Raw genomic sequence first — 27440 nt, forward strand, 5'->3', positions numbered from 1 at the left:
CTGTGCCATTTAGATGACACTGCTATGCAAGCTCCATTAAAATGATCAGATGATCCACAGTAACAGGACATGGTGGGTTGTGCATAAAGCCCTGTCATTGCGCACAACGACCATATTAACATATCCTCAGGCTCCTCTATGTGTAGGCATTTTAAAAAATGTACTACAGAAATATAGATCTCATTGAGTCAGTGGAGCTTCTTTTATTTATTTACTTCATTTATTCTCCGCCTTTCTTTTTGAGGCTCAGGGCTAATTACAAAATTATTTTTTTTAAATGCAATAGAGACCAGTAAAGTACCTACAGTAAACAATGCAGTAAAACTAGATTACACTGCAAGAGAAGAATGAAATAAAACAGTGTAATAAACAATGCAATACAATATGGGAAAGAGCAGGTAAAGAAAGAGGTACTTTTCTCCCTTTCTCACAATACAAGAACTCGTGGGCACTCCATGAAACTGCAGAGCGGTCGGGTTGGAACGGATAAAAGGAAGTACTTCTTCACCCAAAGAGTGATTAACACATGGAATTCACTGCCACAGGAAGTGGTGGGTGCTACAAGCATGGACGGCTTCAAAAGGGAATTAGATAAGCATATGGAGCAGAGGTCCATCAGTGGCTATTAGCCGCAAGGTATAGCTAGGGGCTCTGGGGCAAGTGATGCTCTGTCTTCTTGGTGCTTGGGGGGGGGTCAACAGTGGGAGGGCTTCTAATGTCCTGGCCCCACTGCTGGACCTCCTGATGGCACTGGTATTTCTGGCCACTGTGTGACACAGAGTGTTGGACTGGATGGGCCTTTGGCCTGATCCAACATTGGCGTCTCTTATGTTCTTATGTTCTTATGATTACACCGTTTAGAGAAGAATGAAATAAAATTGTATGTGTGTGTACATGTGGATGTGTGTATAAGAAAGAGCTTATCTGGGTTTTATTGTGTTGGTTTTAAATTGGTTTTAATTATAACTTGTAAGACTCCTTGAGCCATGGTGAAAGGCCATATACTGATATTTTAATAAAATAAAAAATAAAATAAAATCCAATAAACATTGCTGTAAGAGGAAAGAGAGAAATCAGACCAGGTTTTTTTACAATTAAAATCATAGCCCTGGTGCCAATATAAAAACTGCCTTACTGCAGAGTTCAGTTTTACCACATTCCACAGTGCTTAAAGCCCTGTTCAGATGTTACATCTGTATGTGAGAAAAGCCAATGCATGTGCACTTTACAAATGAAGCCAGGGATATATGTGGAGCTTAAGTCATATGTTCAACAGTATATGATTGAATGTAACCTGAGACTTAACACACATTATATAAAGAAAAATTAAGTGTATACTGTACACGGCTTATATGTGCATTCCGTGTAACTTGTGAACAGAGCTTTTGAGTAAAGCATTCAAGATGAGCATGTAAGGCTTGCTGCAGTAGGTTACTCTGAGTTCTTCAATTTCCTTCATACATGCTTGATATTTGATATTTGACTTAGATTTCATTATTTCAGTATTTGAGTTTTACGGCATTGAGCAATATTTGTAGTTGCCATGCAGTAGCATGTTTATTTGGTGGTGCTAATTTCATTACAAAATGCAATTACTTGTCACCTGTCAGTCATTCTGAAGTATTAAATACTGTTGCGTGACAATAGTATGCAATTTAGTATTTCATAGTGTATTGACAGGCAGCAAGCAACAGCATTTAGCAGTATGTGGTAGCTGAAATGCAATTACTGTTGGCCCTAAGACAGTATTTATTATTTCTGTGTCACTTAAATGGAACTCCTATGCAAGCCCTGTTGAAATGAACAGATGATTCACAATAACAGTCCATGGTAATTTGAACAAAAAGCCATGCCACACACAGGGATCCAGGCAATGACAAAATTAACAAATAGCAGTTGAGACTGCTCACCTTTTAATTTGGGGAAAACCAAAATCTCCCCACATATGAAAAATCAATTGCTTGCTTTCTTTAAAAAAAAGATATTTCAGCACTTTGGGGCAGTTGCTATATGGTTTCCTCTTAAGTTGATGGAATATGTGAACACTTGGGATCATTTTATCAGCAGTTAAATGTTATCTTTGCATGGGATAAGGGGGGGGAGGTACACGTTTCAAGGCTTAGTTGATAGTCCATCCAAAGCCTTTTATTGGCATATACATGAAGATACAGTAATCTAAATACAAAATTCTGCATAGTAAAATAAGAATTGCAGAGTAACATCATAATAAGTGTAGCATCATAATAAAACCTAATTCATAGTATCACTTATCGGCCGTGAGACTGCACTGCAAAGAAACTTTGCTACTATTTCAGTTATTTCTGTATCTGGATTATCAAGCACAAGAAAAGGAGCTTAAAATCATCAGGGGTCTCTAAAAAATTGGGCTAGTATAGGATATAGAAGATCCCGACGGGATGCCAGATAGAGAGGGCACTGGAGGAGAACATGGGCAACAGTTTCAACAGAGTCCTTCATATAAGGACAATACCTGCTAGGATAGGGAATCCCTTGGAATCTACCAGATAAGATAGCTGAAGGAAGAACATTAAATCTAGCCAAGAATATGGCTCTATACAAAATTGGAGCTATGAGTTGATAGAGGTATACTGCTGGAAGGTTTGCATTAGGAACAATCCCCAAATTTAAGGGAAAATAGGTTCTGTTAGCCAGGCTATAAGGAGTTTGTAGCTCTGATGCCAATAAACTAGATTTTATTTTTTAAAAGGCCTCAGACTCAGAAAGCATAAATAAGGATTCTAGAGATAAATTCAGGGAATTTATTTTGACTTTGATGTAAGATAGCCAGCTGGAATTAACAGATTCAGTAAGTAGTTAATACGTAGAACTGAAGGGGTCAGAGTTGAAATGGAGTCGTAACCAAAATTTAATAGTGTGGATCCATGCCTTAGTAGCCAACAAATTCTGACTGCACTGCAAACATAAAGTGGCATATGGAACACACATGGGTACCCCCATGATCTTTTGCAGAAAGGTAGAGTGGACACGTTCAACTGAAATGTCCATTGCGTCAATCTTAGTTGATAGTAACTTTCATCTTGTCCCTTAAAAATGAATATGAGTACATTGACCCATTTAGAAAGCAATTAATAATAAACTATATTATATTTTATATGTTTAATTATTTAATTCATTTATACCCCACCTTTCTCTCCAATAGAAACTCAAAGCCGCCTACATGGTTCTCCTCTCCTCCTTTGTATCCTTACAACAACCCTGTGAGGTAGTTAGGCTGATTGTGTGTGACTAGCATAAGGTCACTCAGCAAGTTTTCATGGCAGAGTAAAGATCTGATCCCCAGGATTATAGTCTGACGCTCTAACCACTACACCGCACTCACAGAAACCTGTTTGGTCGCTCAGCTCCTTAAGCTGCAATATCATATAAACAAAGTCTTTATAACGGAAAAATTTAAAGGCCTTTGAACTTTTGCAGGGTAGTTGCTGCAGCATTGTTAGTGATTAAGAGGGCACTCTTATGCAGGTCAGTGGGACTTACTCCTGGGGGAAAGTTTTTAGGATAGAACTGTTAGCCCATTTGAATGGAAACTAGGTTTTACCTTGTTGTAGATGTTTTCCTCCTCAAATCCTTCCTCCTCCACCCTTGAGAAATAGAGTGAAAGTACAGTTCGCTGCTTGAGGAAAGATGGTTGCTCCAAGCAAAATGATGCTTTGCATCACCTGCGCTGGGAAGAGTCACTGACTGCTGCCTATACAGGCCTTTCTCTGCTTCTGTGAGGTTCTTGTCTTTTGGGGGAATTCTCCATGGAAGCAAGTCTTATGTGAGAAGCAAAAGAAAACCAGGAGCTTATTAAACATAAAACTCTGCCTTTTCTGCCCTCTTCAACCTGTCAGAATTTCGGTAGCTATGTTACTGACTGTCTCCGTGTCTTCCTTTTTGTGATGGAGGTGGGGCAACCTGCAAGCATCTGCTTCCCTTGTTTTCTGCTTGGTTGCTTCTCTGTTTAGACATCACCAGCCTCTGTCCTACATACTAATTACCAACTCCTTGCTTCCAAGGAGTTTGATTCATTGTGGCACATTTTCCCATGTGAAACTGGACATGGTTCCTTTGAAAAGCATATTAATGGATTTGAGAGGTACTTTAACCCTCTGGTTGGTGAAGATGTGGATCTCAGGCAAGAGGCAACCATTTTAACATAAATCATTATCATCAGAAATCTCTGGTTTTTAGTTCTGCAATTTCTATGAAGTTTGTTTTTCAAATCTACAAAAATAAGGAAATTCGAGTCTTAACATCATATTTTATTGGTGGGATGGGTGTACATAAAATATCCCTATAGTATATACCTATCATGTGAAAGCCTCTAATGATCTCCAGATGTTTTGGTTGTTTTTTGGTACATATTCCTCACTATTTATTTATCCCATCTTTTTTCTCCAAGTAGCTCATCTCTCCTGGTCCTAGTTTAATATTCTAAGACTACATTACTTCAGCTTGTTATCTCTTCTCCATCCCACTCCATCCTATTCACCTATCATTGGTTCGCTGTTCTTAGAAGTATATACACGTTTTACTCCTGTTCACTCACACAAACACCACCCAGGCTTCCCAAATGCACCAGTTAATCCTCTTCTGCTCACAGACTCATCCACATCATCATTCACAAAATTTAAAACACTAGTAAATCACATCTTCCCTCCCGCAATTACCTGCCACACTGCCAATCCATTTCCCCCAATCATGTCAGTTTACACCAACAAACCAAAGCCAGTGCATGAGCTCCATACAAATGTGGGTTTTTTGAAAGGCAGAATCACTCATGGCTCCTAGCACAGGACAGCTAAAGTTCAGTTAGTGACCTGTCCATTAGTATGGTTGGTGGTAACAGCCCCAGACAGAGGCCACACCCACTTCATCTCATGGAGGGATGAAGAACCAGCTTGAGAAACAGAAGGCTCCACCATGCTCTTCCTTGCTGTCTGCATCCTATCCAAGCCAGCAGGGCAAATGTGGGCACTACCATGCTTCTTCACTTCAGACACACTGTGTCTCAGCTAGCACAGGGATGAAAGGAGACACTACTGCACCTATGCTGTTCCTCACCAGTCTAGGCATGGTGTGGTTGGCAAAGAGGAGTATGGCTGATGTCATGGCTCCTCCTCACTGGCTGCACCACAATTATCCTGGCAAGGTGAAGTAAGGCAGTGCTTTGCCTGTGTGCCTCCTCACCAGCTGTGCCACCCCAGCACAGCACAGGGCAAAGCCAGGAGACACTATGCCTGTGCTCTTCTTTGTTTGCCTGAGCAAGGAGCAACAGAGACACAGTAGATCCCAGCTTGTCCTGATGCCAGTTGTACTTGTACGTATTCTCACTGGCCCCATTGTGCAAATGAATAAGGCCATGGGCTTTGGGATTTCTCCCAATAAAGTGAATTGCGAGCCCACCTTTGCCCACTTTCCCACTCAGTAGGCACACAAGATATTTTACAACATCACTGTCTCTTTCTCCATTTTGTCCTTACAACTTCCTTGTGAGATAGGTTAGTCTGAGAGAGAGAGAGAAAGAGAAAGAGACTTGCCCAAGGTCACCAAGTGATCTCCTGTGACCAAGTGGGTTTCAGACCTGGGTCTCCACCATCCTAGTCCAACACTGTCACTATTACACTGCACTGGCTCTTGTGATAAATTGTGGCAGATCCCGCTTTGGCTTTGCAACAGCAGAACTCATGCTTATGCCTCCAGTGCTACAACAGTGAATATGATCACATGTTGATGTTTATTTGAATGTCTCAGCAGTGGTATATATTATGGAAATTCTTGTTCAGATTAATTTTTCAGGCCATCGGGAGATTGAAACTGGATTTTAGGCTCCCGTGCTCTCTTCCCTGTCCATCACAGCAGGGAGAAAATCCTTCAAAAATGGAGAGCTGTGGTGTTTATTTGAAATAGGATCTTCCTGACCCTGTGAAATAGAAACCACTGGATGTGTAGCCCCTCTTTGTACAGTGAGAGATGCATGGGAAGGAATGTATAAACTCAATCTGTGTCTAGGTATAATCCCAGGAGTGATATTAATATCTGATCAAGGCTTTAGTGCTCAGTTTCTTTCTGTAGTGTCCCTGGGCAGAATGCTTCATGAAGCTGGCAACTCTGTATGTTAGTGGTGCTAAGAATGTGCCTGTGTTTGTTATGAGGTGGGATGCAAATCAAAGATATTTGTAAATCAAAGATAGTTACTATTGTTAATCATCTGACTAGACCTGTGCAGCACCTGGATCAGGTGTGTGTCAACCTGAGAAAACATATTCACAGCACAGTTTGCATAAACATTTCCTAATCCAACTGGAGGTACACATATGAAGACCTTGCCATATGTATTTTCAAGTATTTTAGTCCTTTTTAAAAGGGGATCTCAAATCGAGAAAAGTACAGGCGTTACAACCTGAAGTGTTTTCTAACATGAATGACGTGATATTCTACAGTATATGCATTTTCCTGGGTAGGACAGTTCTTTTCCTTTGTTACTGCAGAAGTATCATAAAATAATATTTTTTGTTTTTCAGGCCCTCCATCTGCCCCCCAGAACCTGATTTCCAATGTCAATGAAACATCGGTCAACTTGGAATGGAGTCCCCCTCAGAACAAAGGTGGCCGTGAAGATGTTTCCTACAACGTGGTATGCAAGAGATGTGGGGCCAGTGACCTAAACCGCTGTCGGTCATGTGGTAGTGGTGTGCACTTCAGCCCTCAGCAGAATGGTTTGAAAACCACCAAAGTTTCAATTACTGATCTTTTGGCACATACTAATTACACCTTTGAAATCTGGGCAGTGAATGGTGTATCCAAGCAAAATCCGAGTCCAGACCAGGCCGTGTCTGTCACTGTGACAACTAACCAAGCAGGTAAACATTTATATGCCTATTTTTTCTCCTTCTGTCTTTCTCTCCATCCTTCTTTTCATACTCGTACAATTAAGTGATTATTTACTTGAGTATTTTCACCAATACTTTATAAGCGTGGACTTATGCTCTAAGGAGATGCTAATGAAAATTACAATAGCAGTGGCCCTTTTATATAGACTTGAACTGCATGAGCTACACCAAGAAAACACCAGGACTCATTATACACAGGAATCATTCCCTTTTAATAAGGGCATCATACTCTTATTTGAGTAGGAGTCTTAATTTTTGATCCAGAGAGCAGCTCAGTCAAAAACCCTGCTTCTTTCCTGCACTATATGGAATAGAAGTTAAGTCTGGAAATGGCTGAGCCACCGGAGAGTACAGAATATGGATAAATTAGTCTTGGCACTTCCACAGAATCTAGAACTGCAATATTGTTTGCTCCCTGAGCCGGAAATAAAGAGACTCTGCTTTGGCCGCCGCCACCTAACAGCCCAAGGCTGCCCTAATCCCTTGCTGTAATTCCTCTAGGAATATGTTGTTGCCCTTGTTTGACAAATGTATCCCATCGTCCCTGCATAGGTCAAGCTCGACCCGAATACCTGCCCGGTGGCAAAACGGCCCATGCGCTCAATCAGCTTTGCCGATAGCGCACGAGCCTCATTGGCTTTTAATGTGGGCTTCTGAAACAGTATAAGGCATTCAAACAGCATATAGTACTACGGTTGTGGGAAAGTGTGCACAAACCCAGGTTGCTGGCATGTTCATGTGTGCCCTTCACTCTGCCCCTGCCCTTCATGCACAAAGAATGGCAGTTAAAAACTAACTGTGGTTACCCATTATGTATGAATGCGAATGTGCAGGTAAACATGGGCTGCGGTCACACGGAGCATTAGCCACACTACAGAGATGGAAGATAGGTGGATTTTCCAGGCGCGATCACACCGCCACATCTGGGAAGCGTAGAGCTCCCGTGGCTCACCTGAGGCTTCCCGCCGAAGATGCGGTTTAAAAAACTAGTACCTCCGAGGTACTAGTTTCCGGAAACCGCGGGGCAAGGGCGGGCATCTGATCGCGTTTCCAGTGGTAGTTAGTGGCATCAGGCGCCCGCCCATGTCCTGTCAAGGGGTTCCCCCCCCCCAAGTCTCCAGGATGGGCAAAAGCACCCAACGGTGCATGCGCACAAGGAGGAAGTGGCGTTGGCCACAGAAGGAGGAGGAACGCGGGGGGGAGCAGATGTCGTGGTGGACTGGGGCGCCCTGCGGAGGGGGTGGCAAGGCTGAGCGGGGAGAGGCAGGCAGGCGGGCGGGCGGTGGGGGGCGCGGCGCTTCACTCCGGTGGGGGTGGCTGGTCCTTGAGGGTGGGGCTGGGTTTCTCCACCGTTGGGGGCAGCGGGGGCGGGGGGCGTCGTTCCTGCCTATCAGCATCGCCTCCAGGTTTTGACGGCGGCGGAGGAGGAGGAGCACGCGTGTGGATGGCTCTGCGAAGGGCCTTTCCAGACCTCCTGGACCACCCCGGGGGCAGGGGTGTCTGTCCCGTCAGCCTCCTCGGCCCGGCCTCCAGTGCCGGTGGCTCGCGGGACCCGGTGCCCTTCCGCAGTGCCTGTCCAGGCCGCGATGTCCCGCCAGCCATTCAGTAGTCCTGCTGCTGCCTTGCCGTCTGATCGGCACCTCCCCCCTAACCGCAGGACCTCCAGGGGACGTCTGATCGCACAACCGCGCGTTATTTTGCCCCGGGCCAAACAGCCAAGCGTCCGTCCCCCCCGCATTTTCTGGCACGTGTGACCGGGGCCATGAGTTAGTTTCCCCCCACAACTAACCAGGATTCTAAAACTGTATTAAATCCTGTTTTGGTATTTCAGGAAGTGGGGGAAATTATCTACAGTTAATCACTGTGCTTGAATCGACAATCAGAGTTTAGCTATAGTTATGAGGAAGTAGAAGGAAGGAACAAACAGAAGCCTGAAATCAAGGTTATCTGTGATGTCTGAATGCAGCCCTAGTTAATTTGGGGAAGCAGCTGCAGGCTCAACAGTTGAAGTAACCTTAAGTGGCATTATAGATAGCAGTCCTTATATTTCAAGGTTGTCGTCTATTCCTACCTTATGTAATGAAAGACAGTCTATCTCATCTACATAAGCATTGTCCATGGGATTAGGGCAATCTTTTCTCCTTAGGCACCTCATACAGAACATAGCTTCTCTTTTAAAAAGATCTATAGCTAAGAGTGCACCTGCACAGGCATTTCATCTGCTCCCAGTTTGGAGTTGTAATACTCAGCTGGAATTTTTAAGGATATTGAAAAAACATGCTGTATGATAAGAAAAATGTGGGGAGCACTGAATGGAGGGTTGTGCAGATGGTACAGCCAGTGGAGTCCCAGAAGGATTGCTATCGGGGGCCAGTACTGTTTTATTTATTCATAAATGATCTGGAACTATGAGTTAGTGTAGTGGCCAGGTTTGCAGATGACACAAAATTATTCAGGATGGTGAAAACCAAGGCTGACAGTGAAGAGTTCCAAGAGGATCTCCACAAATTAGATGAGTGGATGACAATGTGGCAAATTAAGTTCAGTGTTGGTAAATGTAAGGTGATGCACATTGGGACAAAAAAATCCCAACTTCAAGTATAGGCTAATGAAATAGGCTAACTTGCTGAAACTGAGAGTGAAAAAGATCTTGGGGTCATAGTGGATAGCTCAATGAAAGTGTTAATCCAGTGTGTGGCAGCAGTGAAAAAGGCAAACACAGTGTTGATTCCATCTTGGATTATGATATCAGTGACTGAGCACCGTTGTTGTTTTTAAGTGTTAGTTGTTTTTATTATGTTTTAGATGTTTATTTATGGCAGGGCTGATTACCTTGCCCTTGTGAGCCACCCTGAGCCCATTGGGGAGGGCGGGATACAAATGTGAAAAATAAAATAAATATAAATAAATAAATATTATTACAAAAGGGATTCAACATAAAACAGCCATTATTATAATACCCTTATATAGATCTATGGTGCAGCCTCCTTTGGAATATTATGTACAGTTCTGGTTACCATATCTCAAAAATAACATTGCAGAGCTAGAAAAAGTACTGAAGAGGGCAACCAAGATGATTAGGGATGATTAGGGAGTTGGTGCACCTATGAGGAACGGCTGAAGACTCTGGGACTTTTCAGTTTAGAAAAAGAGACACTTAAGGAGGGATGTGATATAGGTTTCTAACATTATGCACGGGGTGGAGAGTTGACAAAGAGAATTTTTTCTCCCTCTTCCAAAATACTAGAACTCGAAGGCATCCAGTGAAACTGATGGGCAGTAGATTCAGGACAGACAAAAGGAAATAACTTTTTTTTCCACAGAGAGTGATTAAAATGTGGAATTTGCTGCTAGTTAAAGTAGTGATGGCCACAGGAATAAACAGCTTTAGAAGGGGATCTGATAGATTCATGGAGGATAAGTCTATCAATGGCTACCAGCCATGGTGACTGCGGGGAACCTCCTCATTCAGAAGCAGTCAACCTCTGAATACTAGTGCCAGGAGGCAACATCAAGGGAAAGTCTCAGCCTCTATGCCTTGTTGTTGGCTCTCCAGAGGAACTGGTTGACCACTGTGTGAGACGGGATGCTGGACTAGTTGGACCACTGGTCTGATCCACAGGGCTTTTCTTATGTTCTTACTCACCCTTCTTTGGTCACTGCCTGCCAGTGCCTACTGAAGTCCGGTTGCATATGGGTAAGGAGGACAAGATGCTCATGGTGACTGTGGGAAAAGGGCTGTGCATGTGTGTTCATGAAAGAGGTAGGTTAAAGGAGGCAGAAAATAATATTGTCAATAATATATTTACAGAATTTGTAAAACTGAAGAGGATCTTAATTCAGCCATCTCTGCTATGGTCTGCAACCTACATCTATTTACTTGAGTAGTTGGTTTGCACCACCTTTATTGAAATAAATTCAGTACTTCACTGGTATAAACAGTACTTTTGTGAATTTGAGTGTTTTCTATTTTCAAGACAGTTTTTATCAACATACAGAGAGCAATTTAGCTTATTCGCTTTAGGGAAAACATATGAAACCTTTTCCCATTTCAGTTAATACAAGAGAATGTTTAAGTGAAAAAATGCAAATGAATCTTTTGTTACTGAAAGTGATTATGATGAATACATTACCGTTTGTAATAAGATATGTGCCCTGGTTTATAAGTAGTATCCAAAGAAGGCTTTAAACCAGGTATTAATGATATTCTTTTTTGAAATGTATATCTTAGAGAAAAGTGTGAGAAATATTAGACTGTATTCCCAATACCATACCATTCAGTGTCATGATTTCATGAAGGAAAAGTACTGTAGTAATTCATCTAATATAAAGAGAGATGGAGACATTGGGTAAAAATCAGCTTAAACCAGTCATTTCACTATGAAAACAGGAACTTGTTGCTGGTGTCCTCATAACAATTACATAAATCAGTGTTTGAATCACTGGCCTCCATCAGCAGAGGTGAAGGTGTTTGCCTAAGTCTGCTGAATTCCAGTAACAGAGATGTGTGTACAATGCAACCAGAATCAAGCTCTTTTCTTTCCTTTGGTATCAGCGAGAGTTAAGCACATGCTTTAATATCCCCCCAAAAAAGTTCTTGGAACTGAAAATGACATCTTTGACTGGAATACACCGTAGTTTTTAAAGAATCCTCTAGAAACACAGTCGAGTCAATTCCCATACTTTGTTTAAAGGCTGATTCCAATGAGAAACCTGTCTTGTAGGGGTGTGCATTCAGCATAAACCAAGCCAGAAAAATACCTTACTGGTATTTTGGAGGTATTTTTAAAGCAGGTTTCAAATGCCCCCCCCCCCCATTTTGGCTATCCGAAATGGCCAAGCCCTGAAAATCCTGAAAATATTCATGATCTTCGGGACTACTGAATAGCTGAACATGGGTCCCGGTCACACGGGAGGTTTTGGCGCAAAAGAGGGACGTATCGGGGGCGCAGCAAATGGGCGTGATCACACCGCAACATCTGGGAATTGGGGCGCACCTGTCCCTGATCTGTCCCTTCAGGCCTAAACCGCACAGTTAAAAAAAACAAAACCAAAAAAGGTAGCACCAACCAGAAACGCCACAGCAAGCGCGGCCGTCGGATCCCTGGAGCACCCGTCTTCAGGAGCATTTGAGGCTCCCAGCCGAACTGCGCATGCGCACACATGCACAGCTGGCTGCCTCGCACTCCCTTCCGTGGCTTTCCCCCCGGCATCTGATCGTGCCGGGGAGCAACTGCGCGGCGGCTCACATGATCTGTCTGATCCCGCCGCAGCGTGTCTCTTTTGGTGCGGCTTTAAAAAGCCGCACTTTGGCCGCATCAATTTCCCCTCGTGTGGCAGGGGCCTTAAAGAGCATTTAAAGGGATTGTGGTCTCTTTAAATGCCTTCTCCAAGCCACACAACTCCACGGTGAGTGAACTCCAAAAGCATTTAAAGGGCTCACAGTCGCTTTAAATTCCTTCTGGGTGAACCCACCACTTTGAGGTGTTTAAAGGGACTCTGAACCATTTAAACGTCTTCGGAGTTCACTCGCCATGGAGTTGCGTGGCTTGGAGAAGGCATTTAAAGGGACCATGAGCCCTTTAAATGCTTCCCCCCCTCCACTGGAAACAATGGTGGATGGGGGCACCTTCTTCTGGGGGCCATAGAATCGGACCTTCTTGTCCAATCTCTTTGAAACTTGGGTGGTTTCTGAGGAGAAACACTAGCAGCTGTGCTACAAATTTGGTGCCTCTGCCTCAAAAACAGTCCTCTAAGCCCCAGATACCCCCAGATAAATTCTCCATTATACCCAGACCTATGGGGACCAGTGACTATAATGGTCCCCATAGGGTATAATGGAGCCAGAAAAGATTGGCTTTCCTGAATATTTCCTGAATCCAAATATATCGTGAAATAGTGATATTTTCAGGTTCAGTATACCCAAACCTGAAAAATACCAGGGTTTTTTTTTTGTACATTCCTAGTGCCTTGCCAAGCAGCATAAAACATTGGGGCTCTCCTCCCCCAGTGAAGCTTTTCAGAATTAAAAATAAATCTTTCAGTAAAGAGACCCTGTCTGTGGTTAGCAGAGAACCTTTGCTTACTGAAAAGGAACAACATCAGTATGGGTTTTGTGTATTTATCATTTATACACCAGGATAACTGCTTGAGTGGTTTTAGTCTTCAACATGACAGTTGTAATTGTTCTGTGTATATTATATGTGGGCACACAGTGAAGTTTGGGCAGTCATTTCTTTACTAAAATAAAGAGATCTCACATGGGAATGAGGCTACATAAAAAGAACTCACAGAATGGTATTGATTAAAATAGAAATGTCTCTAACTTCTTTCCATTTGCCTTCGTTTGTTGTAGTGAGGAGGGTACTGCTACTTTCTGAGGGTTTTGTTCTTTTTTGGTATGGCTACAAGCTTGCTTGCTTTTCTTTTCAACAGACATATTCTGAGTACTTGGTGATTTGTTGGACTTTAAGCTTAACTATTATGTCTTAAATCAGCCATCACAGCACAGTGAGTGGAGAAAATGCCAATTAGGATGGGGATAAATAAATGAAGTCTTTTCCCCCTCCCTGCATCTTGCTGTGGACATTTTTTTTAATTGTTGTTCTCAGCTGTAGATCTTCTATGTGAAGATGTCCAACTCTGCCCGGTAGACATTTTCTTCCAGTGTGTCTCCCTGCCACAAATCTCTTTCCTTGCAGAAGGACTGTAAACTATAACAGTCTGTTTTCCCATATTCCTTTGTTTCATTTCTTCTGATCCTTAAGTACCCCCGTTCTTTAAAAGCTTCCCTCCCATTTTCAGGAAATGACAGATGCATCTGCAGTGCCAGGCTTGTTAGAAATGAACATTTCTTTCTGCTAGCTTAAAAAAATTATTTTGTTTCACTAGCAACAGTTTTGTCAAACTAAGTATAGTGCAGAGAACATCCATATTAGATTTTTCAAGATGATCCTTGGGGAAAGAGGAGCAGATTTGCATATCAGGTTTTATGATCGATGCACAATATTTTGGGAAAAAAGATGGGTTCTAAAGGACATTTTGGAAATACTTATTTTTTAAAAAATTATATTCTGCCTCATCAGAGCACCTTCTTGAGGCAGATATCCTATCCTTCCATAAATTTTAACTTACTATTAGAACAGTCAAAGCATGTCAGGTGGTTACTTCCAGGATTTTATAAAAACAAGATGAATTCTTATTTGGCATTTTGGTTAAGCCCATGTGTGTTTTCAGACTCTGATTTAATTTCAAGTGCACTATACCACACGGTACAAAAAATGCATGTCAAATGCTCTATATTATGCCAGTTTGATTTGAACTGGTCAATCTGTGTATCAAGTGAGGATCTGTTGTTATATGATGTCCTGAGTTGTTTTGTACTGCTTGGCCTGACAGTGATAGAAGTTGTACAAGCAAATCAGACGCATCAGGTGGCCCTTAGCTAGATTCCAAGTCTTACAACAGAAGCTGCCAAATGCTAAGGGTCTGTTAACCTTTCTGTTGACTGCCATCTTGTGCTACATATATTCTGATTATTCCATAACCACACATGCAGGCACTAGGGTTGCCAGGTCCCCCCTGGCCACCAGCAGGGGATGAGAGGGGTAGAGTTGCCAGATCCAGGTTGAGAATTCCTAGAGATTTGGGGATGGAGCCTGGGGAGGACAGGAACCTCAGTAGTTGCCAGGTTGCCTCGCTGCTCCGGCGGGAGGATTTGGAGGCATTCCAGGATTCCCCCAATGTGATGACATCACCCAGAAGTGACATCATCAAGCCAGATACGCTTTGGTTTAAGGACAAGACTCTATGGTAAAACTGGTTCAAAACCATAGAGTTTTGCCCTTAAACCAGAGCATCCCCATGTAACATTCCCAGCATGATGACATCACTTCTGGGTGATGTCATTATGTTGGGGAAGTCACATTGGGATGTGGCTGTTTGGGGACAGTGGAAGAAGCCTCAAAAACTGGGGGAACCCCACCCCGACCTGGGGACGGGCAAGCCTTGACTTCAGTGGGGTACAATGCCATAGAGTCTACCCTCCAAAGCATCCATTTTCTCCAGGGGAACTGATCTCTGTAGTCTAGAAATGAGCTGTATATCTGGGGGATACTTAGGTCCCACCTGGAGGCTGGCATTCCTAGCAGTCACACAAACATATGAAATAAAATGAGGGTGGGCATTTTTTTTAAATGGCTGCAAAATGTATTTACATTTTCTCATAAAACTAAGTTTAACTATTTCATTCGTCATCCTCTCTGGTTTGTCAGGAGGGCAACTGAGGTATGTCATCTCCTGCAGCAGTTTTCTTACCTTGACTTCTGTTTCTCCAATAATCCATAGTTATCCAAATTTGCAGTGTGACTGCCTTATCCAAGTATCCCATATGTCTATGTACCTTATGTTCCTGTGAATATATGACTGTTTCATCAGATAACTGTGTGATTGAGGCTAAGTTTCATACTGAAATAGCCAGAATAATCTGTCCTTTCTTTCCCAAGAGAAAAAAAATATATTTTATTTATTTTTTTCACAGGTCAGAAGACCTTTCCCCCTCATACGCTTGTTTAAGCTGCTGAGTGAGTGTTTGGCTTACTTTGTGTGAGGAAATCTGTGACAGGAAAATAAGTCAAACTAATGAGTATTATTGTTATGTTCTCAAAGAAATAAGTGCCAAGGTCATTCTTATTTCTGGTGGGACAGAGATCTAAAGATCAAGCACATGTCTCCTGGGACTTCTGTCTTCTGTGCTTTCCAAGTTCTGCCTACTAGCTGGAAGTTATGTTGCTTTATTAGAAAGCAGTTGTATAATGTTCTGAACTGGTCTAAGATGAGAAGGACAATTACCTGGAAAAATATTTCAGTATATTGACAGAAATGATGAATAAGATGTCCAGTGACAGGACCTGCAGGGGCAATTCACCTTGGCTTAGAAAAGCCATACACAACTGGCAGCTGCAGCAGCCAGGTCAGGACATACCCCAAACAGGCAGGGTGAGGTGGCAGAGTTGGGGTTCAGTAATGGAGTTTGAAGGCCAGGTGGAACCAGTAACACCATCAAGCCCTGCCTAGAAATGGAGCAACCAGGCAAGCAGCATGGAAGAGGAGAGGATATGGAAAGGTGGAGGGAGAAGATGGTGCAACCCCCTCCCCACTCCAATTTCAGACCTTGCAGGTCCTTCCACTGCAGGGGAGGTCACAGAAGAGCAAAGGCAACATGGTCTTGACCATGGGAGCATTGCATAAGATGACTTGACCAAAATGAAGAGCTGATATAAAGAATAGGAAGCTGTCTGTCTACTTAATTTTTCTCCAGCCTTTTCTCCAAAGATCTCAGGGCATTACTTTCAGTTTATCCTAGAAATAAGTGGGATATTTACTTTCTTTGAAGTTTAAGCATACACATACAAAAATATTAAACTTGAAGGATCTCTACTGAAGTGTATTGGGCTTCCCAGTGAGCTAGATTAGGAAGTGCTGAAATTTCAGCCTTTTTAACAGACATAGTTTTCACTTTCCAGTTCCAGTTTACTTTGGCCCTTGCTGGCTGCTAGTTCAGTTCATGTTCAAGATTTTCTTCCTGATGCATCACTCTGGTTAAAATAAAATTACTTGTTGGTTATGTACCCTCCCGAGTGACCACCTCTTCAGAATACTTAATATCTGCAATAAACACAATCCAGGCATGAATAACAGATTTCATAGATGGTTTGTTTATATATTTACGGCACTTTCTATCCACCTCTTTCCAAAGACTTGAGACAGGTAATATACCTTAAGGGTAAATACAATAAAAATAGAATACCCAATTAAATATTGTTTATATTGAAATTAAAATCACACTCTGCCTGCTAAACCATGGCTGTTGGAATGACAGCCCAAACAAGAAAGTCTAACAGTGCCTCCAGGAGCTATTTAGGTTCAGACCTCTAAAAGGAATTCCACAATGTGAGGTAACTGCTAAGAACATGCTTTTGCTATTTGAAGAAGGCAAAATAATAATAATAATGGCTAAGCCAAGAAGGTGCTCTCTGTTAAAGATCATAACCAGGCAAAGCAAAAGCCGACCCTGAGGTACACATGTCCCACTTGGCACTCATGCTTGGCCATGGTCCCAGCTATGGGGGGTCTCCTCTTTTCTGTTGTGAAAAGCAGCCAGTCATTTGGCTGCAGTAGAAATTGTGCAGGAGCCCCAAACAAAGGAGAGGGAAAGTTGATTCTTCTGTGTCTTGATCAACCTCGATAAGAAGATTGGCCAACAAGAGAGGAGTCTGAGGTATAGCACATGTTCTTTGCACAGCAGGCTTGTTTGGCCATTGTGTTCCAAAATGAGTCACATTTCAATTAATGGAAAGCTTATTAATAACATTAAACTTCATCTTTGTATAATGAAGGGGGGCAGAACTAGAGAAATATCTGGAAGATATTTTGTGATCATGAATAAAATAGAAGTTGTGCCTTAGAGCCTATGTTTTATATAAGCTTTGTTACCAGTTTTTTTAAAAAAATAAGAATGTGCTTGAAGCATTTACACTTTGTGTTTTAGGCAGTGGTGCCTATTTTTAAAAAATCAACAGAATCTATTCTGTCCTTGTCTACCTTAGACTTTTGTTTTCATTCTTTTGATGTCTTGGTGATTCATAGTATACTGTATGTCCACAAAAATGTTGAAAGCAAAACAAACAAAGGGTTTTGGGAAACCACAGAACTTTGAAGTATAAATGTGGTAGGAGATCCAGAGAGTAGAAAAATAATCGCAGCATTGGACTGGTTTGAAATACTACTGAAATGAATGGGTAGCTAAAAATACCTTTCATTTGTCTATCAAATGTGCTTGGGAAGAGATCTCTCAGGGACCTCAAAGATAAACAGTGCTGATCAGTTGAGAATTCCTTCCCATGGTCATTTAAATAATGCCTCTGAAAAGAGTGTGCTGTGGTAGGAAATATGTCCTGTAAGCTGTATTTTTTAAGCTTTTGGCAACCAACCACATTCATGTGTATTAGACGTGTTATTAAGAATGTGTGTCCATGGAGCCAAACGAAAAACAAAACAAAATAAAAATGGGAAATCTATCATTGGGAGGGGTAAAATTATTATTTAAGTGTTATTGCACAAAGAAATCATGCAAACAATAATTGGCTACTTTCTGGCAAAGGCTGTGTACCACCCATTTCCATGAATTTGTATTCAGCAAGAGAGTAAGGCTCTCAGACAGCAAGGCAAAGAAAAGGTTTTAAGAAGCCTTCGTAAATCACCAGCTTCAGGGTTCAGTGAACATCTTAAGAGAAAGTAGCCTGCCCAGTAGTGACAAGCAGTAATTACAATGTTTAAATACAAGTTTGCTCACATTTTGATATAGATCTGACAGTTTTCTGTGGGAAATAGAATTCATTGTCTCTCTGTAGTAAAATGGTTTATTTACAAATATAAATAGTACCAATTCTTCCATTTGCCTATATGCATTAAAAGAAAGGTGGAAAGTGTTCTGCATGGTAGTGAAAAGAGTAAAACATCTCAGAACACAAAATAGGTTAAGTGGCCATTAAGTTACTGAGATTGATCCGTTTCATGTTTTAGGGTTCTGTTTGTGATTTCCCTTGGATTTGATCCATAATAGCCCTCTGAAGTACATGTGAAGATCAGGAAAGTTCTCAGCTGGACTAGAATAAGTCTCCCTGCAGCAGTTGCACCTTACTCTTCACAGTCCAAATGTCCAGGAAGGCATCTGTATTTTTAGCCATTTCCCCCAACTGAGTGAAATTAATTGTTATCTCCTGGGAGCAGCCAGAAAGACACCAGAATCCAGTCTGCAGTTGAGCAACAATAAAAGGATTCAGAGAACTTTATCAAAGCTTCTATTAACCCCCTGCTGGTGTCCTCAAACAGGATTTCTTTTTCCAAGAGCGAGAGCACAAAAGCTGTGCTACACAACTGCCCCTGTGTGTCCATTCAGAGGTTTTAAATCCGCAGAGTTACTAATTAAAATGCCATGAAGTGTAGCACAAATAAACATAGCCTGCTTCTAAGTCCCGGCATTGCTCCACTGACTCATGATTCAAGGAGCAGAGTAGGAAGCTGACCTGATTATATCCATGGACAAGAACGCTAACTTAGCCTCTCATTCCTATATTGAATTGTTAAGCTTTTAGCTGTAGAGAGGGAAGCAAAAACAAGACTGCCAGATAAATTTGAACGTACAGGGATGATGGAACCAATAAGCTCTTCGTTTCAGCTGTTTGTTATAGGCAGACCAGTCATCGCAGTACACTTTTGGTAGAAGTCTGAGTGACCTAAACATCATTTGGACCAGCGCAGCATTCGGAGGTCGGAGGATCATCCATGTTGTTGGTTTGCACCGACTTGCAAATAGAGCTGTAGCACTCCGTGGTGGTCTGTAATGTAAATGACAACAATTCTATGGACGTTGTCATGCGGAGCATCCTAGTGAACATGACTATTTTCTCTGAGATGTGTCACATCAGATTTAGTTCTGTGTGTGAACTGATGTGTAGAGAGAGTGTGGGTGGGTTTTATTATTATTATTTTTATTTGGTTATGTTGTTTCTCCGTGCAGCAAATCTCCAGTGGGCTTTCCCCCTGCCCAAGCAAATCATGCAAATGTATGGTTGCTATCTGCATGCGCTTGAAAGATTTCATGCCGTCTGTTTAGATTAATGTAATCTGCCTTCATTACTAAATTCAAGTGCAGGCATTCAGGGTCTCTGATTTAGTAGCCTTCTTGGTCATTGGAGCACTTGGCTGTGGAGCACTTGGAAAGGGGGGGAAACCTCTTAATCACTATCAGACATTTATAGCATTTTTATACCTCTCTCTTGAATACAGGCTAGAGAGAGGGCGGGAAGAGGGAAGTAAACTAGGCCGTATGTACATATTTTATGCCTTCTGGCCATCACTAGTTCAAAACACTCCATATGGAAAAGTCCTGTGGAAAACAAATAACAAAAAAGCCACTTTGATATTTTTTTAAATTTTAACTTCTTTTTTTTGTCTTTCAAGCTTTTCAGTAGGGTGTAAGAATATATTTCACCACTGGATGCTGTTTTAAGGAGATTTTTTAATGGAAATAGCAAGGGAGAATTAAAATACACTTGACTGTTTTGTATTTCTATTAAATTGTCTTGGTTCCATCTATTCAAGAGTAAAATTCATTTTATAGGCATTATAAATAAATAATATAGTCAGACAGATTTAACCACTGCACCTATGTGGCATAGTGAACTGGAACCTGGGAGACCCAGATTCAAATCGTCAACCTCCATGGAAAGTATTAAGTAATGTTGGGCAAGTCACTTTCTTGCAATCTAATCTACCTCATGAGGTAGCTCTGATGATAAAATGGAGAAAGGAGGAGAATCATGTACACCATTCTGAGATGCTTAAAGGAAGGGTAGAGGAAATGTGCTGACTACACTAAATAACTAACTAGATAGACAAAAGAAGAGGAACTTGAAGTCCCACGCTTTATGAAGAATGGTGCCTTCATTTATTAAATGTGTTTTGGGCATTGTCCATACAGTTTAGGGAGCAGATGCAACGTAACCTTAACATTATTTGTCCTTAGCACAATTGGAAAAGTACAAGCTTCTGATTTTGACAAGTACTGACAAATTTAATTGTTTGAAAACTATGCAGAAATTTGCTGCTGTTGAAATATTTATGGGCAGATAACCCTTTTTCTTCCAATCAGCAAAGTGATTTAAAAATAAAATCACTGAGAAGCAGAAATTAGTTTGAACTAGTGGTCTCTACAGGTTGAATCTGAGAGTGACTTCTCTGGCAGCATGTTTTAGGCCTGCAAAATGTGACATTATGAAACTTGATTGTTGCTTCTCATTGACAGTGTCTCTTTGCTGAGCTGTAATAAATGTGAATGGAGGAGTTCTGCTAACAGATTATTTACTCTCCAAAAAATCTAAACTGAGCCTTCCAGACTTGCAGCCGAAAAATGGTAACATACACGGGGCTTTAGCTAGAGGTAGGAATAGAGTCTGTTGAAACAAATGAGGCTTAAATGAGCGTTTCTGTTTATTTCACTGAGACTTGGTTGTGATCCCTGTCTTTAAATTGAAGCCATTGAGCAGGTTAATGCAATTCTGCTCCAAATTACAATTAGGGGTTGTTGTTGTTTTTCCAAAAACCAAAGCTCCTTGCGCTGAGACTATAGCTGCATTCCAGTGTCACAATTTACCATGGTTAATTTAAACTGCAGTTCATTGAGCTGGCCATAGTTAGTGCAGCAGGTGACTAAAACTGACTAGAAGGTGCTTGGAACCAGTATGTCTGCTGCCAGTGAGAGCTACCTTCAGCGAGAGTGGAAAGAGTTTGTGTGTGTGTGTGTGTGTTTGGGGGGTATTCTGTAATTCAGTTCTGTGTTCTGGAATAGTGCTACTAACAGAGATTTGGATTGCTGCATTCAGATGTAACAACAAAATTAGCATAATCTAGGATTCATAAACCTGAATGTAACAGATGAAAAACAACATTAGGGTTAAGAAAGCAGAAATCATTGTGGGAGAGCAGGGCTGATGTGTTGTCCTCTGTACACTTTATATAGTTCCACTGCAAGACACATTTCCATTACCATACCATTTCTCATTCTCCATTTGCTGTTGTGTTATGTTGAAAGTTTGAAAGGCTACAATTATACAAGCAGTGAGGAAGGAAGAACCACAAGAAGTCCTCTGAAGGTTGGAATGGGTACAAAGTGACATGGCTTCACCGGCAACAGAAGACATGTGATTTTCTCTTCAACTCCAGAGCATTTGTTAAGAGTGATGAGTAGCAAATGCTATAAACTGCTGAGGCTCCGCAGGGTAGGCATTGTCTGGCATGTTTTGAGTCAAATACGGTCTGATCTTTACCCACTGCTGTAAATTGCTCACTTAGTTTCCTTGCTTTGACATGTCACCAGCTTCCTCTAGGCAGAAAGAAAGAGGTTCCAGTCTGTGGACATGTCTCCTGCAAAACAGAATGGATACAGGCCTTGTAAATCAGGAGAACTAGAAAGGGGGCATTAAGCATGTAGTCTGTGCATTTTATTGGAAGTGGGAAATTTCAGCACTTGAGAAGCCTTTGATTTATCAAGAGGGGGTCTAGCTTTGTATCTTGAATTCCCTTTCTTTATTCTGCCAGTCCCTGCCTCATGGTGCCTTTCTCTTAAGAGTATCTTATTTTCAGGCAGCGGAGGTCAAATTTCTTCTCTACAAGGACCACGACAGAAGCCTGCCAGGAACTAACGGCCAGCAGCTAATTCATTTGATTTCTTTATATTAACTTCATTTCTTTATATTATCACTAAAGCAGAGCTCTCTTATACTCTGGGTATAAGATCCTAATTTTATTTTCTTTATTAGCTTTAAAAAAATCATAGCAGATCAGCCTGAGAAAGAGTGAACAGCCCAGTGAGCTTTATGGCAGAGTAGAGATTTGAACCTGGCTGTTACCATCTTTATCCAGCACTCTAACCATTGTACCACACTGCCTAGTCAAGCACTCCTATGTGCCACAAAGGAGAGTTGGAAATGCTCATTCATAGTGTCTTGGTGCTTAATCTTCCTCATTGCTCATTTTACTATGAGGCTGGAGTCTGTAGATGACTGGTTCTCTGTTCGTTGTTCCTAGAGTTACTATGCTGTGAATTTCTAAGGAGTTGTCTTGCCACGAATACCATATTACTTGAAACCATCCAGGTTGAACCACAAAGCAAAGACTGTAAAATTGCACACATTTATTTATTTAAATTTCTAGCCTGCCCTTCCCTACACAGCAGGGCTCAGGGCAGATTACAACAACAGAAGCATACAGTAAATGTAAAACAATTAAAACATACAATACAATATTAAAAATCTGTATTATCAGAAAATACAAGATGGCAGTCAGATACAAATTAACAAGTGTTTAAATCTGGGGCACCATTTTTTTACAGACCTTTTGCTTCTCTTGCAAAGAATAAGCACAACATGGGCCCACCTTAATTTTTTTTTTTAATTTGTCCATCCCTACACTTTCTGTTTTCCTTTCTTATGCCACCTGATACCAAAATGATAAAAATGATTCTTAGGATGTTTCAGATATTTCTGTTATTCATATTAAAATAGAACCATAAAGTTCCATGGTGAATTATAGGTATCTCTGCTCCAAGGATCTTTTAATATAACTTCTGATGGTGGGCAAGACGAGACAAAAAGGTACTTAGTAAGGCACATGGACTGAGAAAACGGAATACTTTTGTTCACCTGAAGGTGGTAGAGATGAGTTATGACAATTGGGGCATGAAAGCAATGAGAAATAAGGATAGGAAAATGGATTTGAGCAAAATCCTTGAGGGCATTATTTGTTTGTTTATTTATACTTTAAATTTATTAATCGCCCAGTCCTTGTGTACACAGGGCTCTGGGTGATGTACAACAAAAGTTAAAACATGGAACAGAACAAGTTAAAATTAATAAATAACATTCATTGTGTTCTTAAAATAATCTCAAATGGCATTACTAATCTGTTTTTAAACCTATTTTGGGCAGTGTTGCCGCCTCGTAGGCGGAGTAAGGAGAAAGCAGAAGCAGAAGGCAATGGGAGAGCAGGGGAGGGTGCCAGCCATGATGGAGAACTGTTGCTGTCCTCAACCAAAAGCCTGGCAGAAATCTCTGTCTTACAGACCCTGCGGAATAGTATTAAGTCCCACAGGGCCCTGGTGGTGTTTGGCAGAGAGTTCCACCAGGTCAGAGCCAGGATAAAGAAGGCCCTAGTTTTGGTCATGGACAGCCGGACATCTTTGGGGCCAGAGATCCATGCCCAAGTTGGACCAGTCACAAATTGTTTTTGTTTATATAGTTATAGTTCAGACATGAGTAGTTTAGTAATTTACGGCCCCGGGCATACGGGCCGGCTGAAACGCGGCTACGCAGAGCCGCTCCAAACTTGCGATGCCGCGGCGGGATCCCACGGATCCCCTAGCCGCGGTGCATCACTCCCCGGCACGATCAGATGCCGGGGAGGAAAAGTCCGAGGGGAGGGGGGAGGCTGCCGAACTGCGCATGCTCGGGCATGCGCAGTACGGCCGGGGGCCGGGAAGCGGCGGCGCAAGGACGCGCCGCCGATCCCACAGCCCGTCCTGAGACGCGGCAATGGATGCAACCACCTAGAGAGGTGGTTGTATTTTGCGGCGCAGTATGGGCGGTTGGGCCGGATCAGGGACGGAGACGGCACGCTCGCCAGATGTGGAGGTGAGATCGCGCCTGTTTGCTCCGCCCCAGTTCCGTCCCGCTCCCGGCCCAAATGGGCTCGTATGAACGGGGCCTACATATAGCTAGTTACAGCAGTGTATGGCTAGGATATAACAACAAACCATGGTTTTCTGCTTCATGAACAAACCTGGGACATTTTCAGAGTTTGAATGTTTGCCTTGCCTTCTCCCCTTGGACTGTGCACTGGGGTTCTCAACAGTGATTTAGGTTTGGTTTGCAGTCCTGGTTTTTTGGAAGAATTCGGATATGGAATTTTCAGAGATTTTTCCACTGCCCTAAATAGAGCACAATCCAATTTAGCATATTTATTTTGACTTACCCACCATTGACGTTACATCCCAGCAATAAATACTTGAACTGATACATTTGATTAGGTAAAAATAACTCAGATGTGATTTTAAAATTTATTTTCAAACAAATTCAAAGCTCTATGTAGAAATGATTTTGTTGGAATAATACATGTAAATATTTAAAGACAGTATAGCATATAGAGATGGGCACAGACCGTCCCATGAACCTAATTTCATTATGGACCAGGGGCCGGTTTGTGGTCCATTTGCCCAGTCCATGCATTTGCATTTTCAATGGTGATATTTTTTTCAGGTGGTCCCTTTGGTCCAAGGGAGCAGTCCGTAGATCAGAAAAATCAGCGGTGAGGATTACACAGTAGCTAGTTTTCACGGGGGGGAATGTACTTCTGCAGCTCTGGAAATGCCAATACTGGCCCTCCAAAGCTTGACAGGCAGCTCTGGCTGCCAATAAGACACCTCCCATTCTTCTCTATGGGAGCAGACTGCATCTGGAGATGAGTCAATCTGCGCACAACTTGGAGGCCAGGTAGAGGGGGCATCTTGGGGAGGTCTGCTGCAAGTTTGATGCTTCTAGCTTGCAGGGGGACTTTTGGCACACTCCTCCGCCTCTTTGCACATTGGACTCTAGGGATCTTTTCCCTCTTCCCCAAAGCCAATCTGCACACAATTTGGAGGGCAAGCAGAGGGACATCCCAGGGAGGTCCTCTGCGAGTTTGATGTCTCTAGCTTTCGGGGGGGGGGGGCTGTTCTACCATGTCCCGAAGTCATGAACTACACTAACTAGTTCATTAAACAAAAAGGTCCATGAAAATTCTTGGCTCGTGGTCCATAAAAACCACAAAGCTATATGAACCTCCATTTTTCTGGACTGTGCCCATCCTTAATAGCATATACTTTCCTTGCATGGTTAAATGGGAAAAAACAAAGGCACTGAAAACTCTTGACATGCTAAATATAGCACATCCAGATAACTGTGCCTTTGTCATAAACAGGGTTGTCCAGTCATCTATTTAAGCAAAATGTAATCGTTCTCCTCAAAACTCATTGAGGCAACTCAAATTGCTAGTACCACTTGTGTTACTTGTTGTTTCCATAGCAAATCAAGAAACATCTGATCCACAGCCACTTAATGATATAACCGATCATAAAGGATGGTTTTACCAATGAGATTATGGGCAAGGACAACTTGCCTAATGTAGTATTGGCAGCAGTGTTTCCTCTAAGCTGTGTTAGTGTAAGCTAGCTCACAGTTTGTTAGCCTCTGGCTCACACATTTTTGTCTTAGCTCAGGAACGATGACTCCAGAGGCAAACTAATTTATGCAGTAGCCAAATCACTTGCTCACAACTTTAATGCCAGTAGCTCACAAAGTAGAATTTTTGCTCACAAGACTCCACAGTTTAGAGGGAGCATTGATTGGCAGTGGCACCTGTTCATTGATTTTATGAAACAACAAATCTTTAGAGGTGGAAAAATAAAGCACTTGGGGGGGGGGAACCATATCACTGCCTGGTTTGCAGAACCAGCACGAACAGTGGTTTGTAGATTCAAGTGTAGTTTTCTGAAACAGCAGAAATCCGTAATGATCTGGCTACACATAGGGAGAAGAATCTCAAAAGAGCTTGCTTCCAACTGTCATGGCAGAATTTAGTTTTGGATGACTTCAGCCACAGATTAAAAAATTAACCCCTGATGCTATTGACAGTTTTATATTATTTTGTATGACTATTTAGAATATTCAGAAGTTTTTCATTCTAAACTCAAAGCTGAAATCAAAGGCAACTAAATGCCAGGCACACTGAAATAACATGGCACCTGTAATTTGAGCCACTGCTGACACCCTAAAGTAAGATTTTAATTCTATGCTTGCACATTTCAAGACTGAAAGACCCTTCTCAAGTTTCTGCCTCCACTTTCAAGTGACCTGCTTTTATTTTTTACAGCTATGCAGTGTACAGAATAAAGTTCTCTCTCTCTCGCTCCCTCTCTCATGCGCGTCTGTGCTTCACATAGTTTATAATTTGCGGCAGCAAAAAGTACAGGTTTCAGGAGAAGGGGAATGGACTCTGCTCAATTACAGAGCCATTTGCAGGTAAAAAGATGTGGGTGGTAAACTGGAGAGATTTCAGCAACATTGTTTCCCCCTCCCCCAGTGCTCAGGCAACCGTTCACCCTTTATGGTGGTTCCTCCAGAACAGGATTGCAGCTCATTGGAAGGCCAGAACAACAAAGGCATTTTCTTCAACTAGCGATTTTATGACCATTTTCTGGGTAATAGCACATATACACGGATTTTGGTTTCATAACGCAGAACTTAGTACCATAAAACATTTCATGATACCACAGAGGAGTTTAATTTTGCCATACTGAAATTTGTATTTCATCAAAGGAAAGGAAGGTATTTAATCAAAGTGCCAGGCAAGCACATGCATAGGTTTGCTATATTCATACACAGACTTTATGCACACCTTTTTTTTTTTTTACCCAGGAGGAAGTTTTTATTTGCCCCTCTTAATTACTCCTTAAGAAATTGTTCCTCTAATACAGGGGTTTGATGCCCATGGCAGGGGTCTTTTTGTAGAAAAAGAGCTGCAGGAGCTCATTAGCATATGGTATGCTAATGAGCCACTAGGCTATTAGCATAATAGCTCATTAGCATATGCAACACCCCCTGACATCACTGGAAGTGATGTCAGAAGGGGAAGCAAAAGGGGGGAGAAGGCATCTTCAAAAGCATCCCCTTCCCTTCCCTGGGGCGGGGGGGAAGCAAAGAGAGATGGGGTTTAAAGTTTAAACCCCTTCTCACTAGAGTTGGGCCACACAAGGAGGAAAGAAGGAAGGAAAGAGAGCGAGAGAGTAGAGAGGAGGAACGAAGGAAGGAAAGAAAGAAAGAGGAAAAGAAAGAGAAGGAAAGGAGGAGGGAAAGAAAGAGAGAAGGGAAA

The 27440-nt window shown here is 42.0% G+C and overlaps 1 protein-coding gene across 1 annotated transcript in view; it reads left to right on the forward strand.

Annotated features, from left to right (window-relative positions):
- The window catches only part of EPHA4 (EPH receptor A4), a 199234-nt gene that overhangs the window by 105337 nt on the left and 66457 nt on the right, over window positions 1-27440 (forward strand). Inside the window, exon 5 of the mRNA XM_015417638.1 lies at window positions 6549-6887. Coding sequence (XP_015273124.1) covers window positions 6549-6887 — 339 coding nt within the window. The remainder of the gene's footprint in view (window positions 1-6548; window positions 6888-27440) is intronic.

This window comes from Gekko japonicus, unplaced genomic scaffold, assembly GCF_001447785.1.
Source record: "Gekko japonicus isolate JY-2015 unplaced genomic scaffold, Gekko_japonicus_V1.1 scaffold38, whole genome shotgun sequence".
In the NCBI taxonomy this organism is placed as follows: domain Eukaryota; kingdom Metazoa; phylum Chordata; class Lepidosauria; order Squamata; family Gekkonidae; genus Gekko; species Gekko japonicus.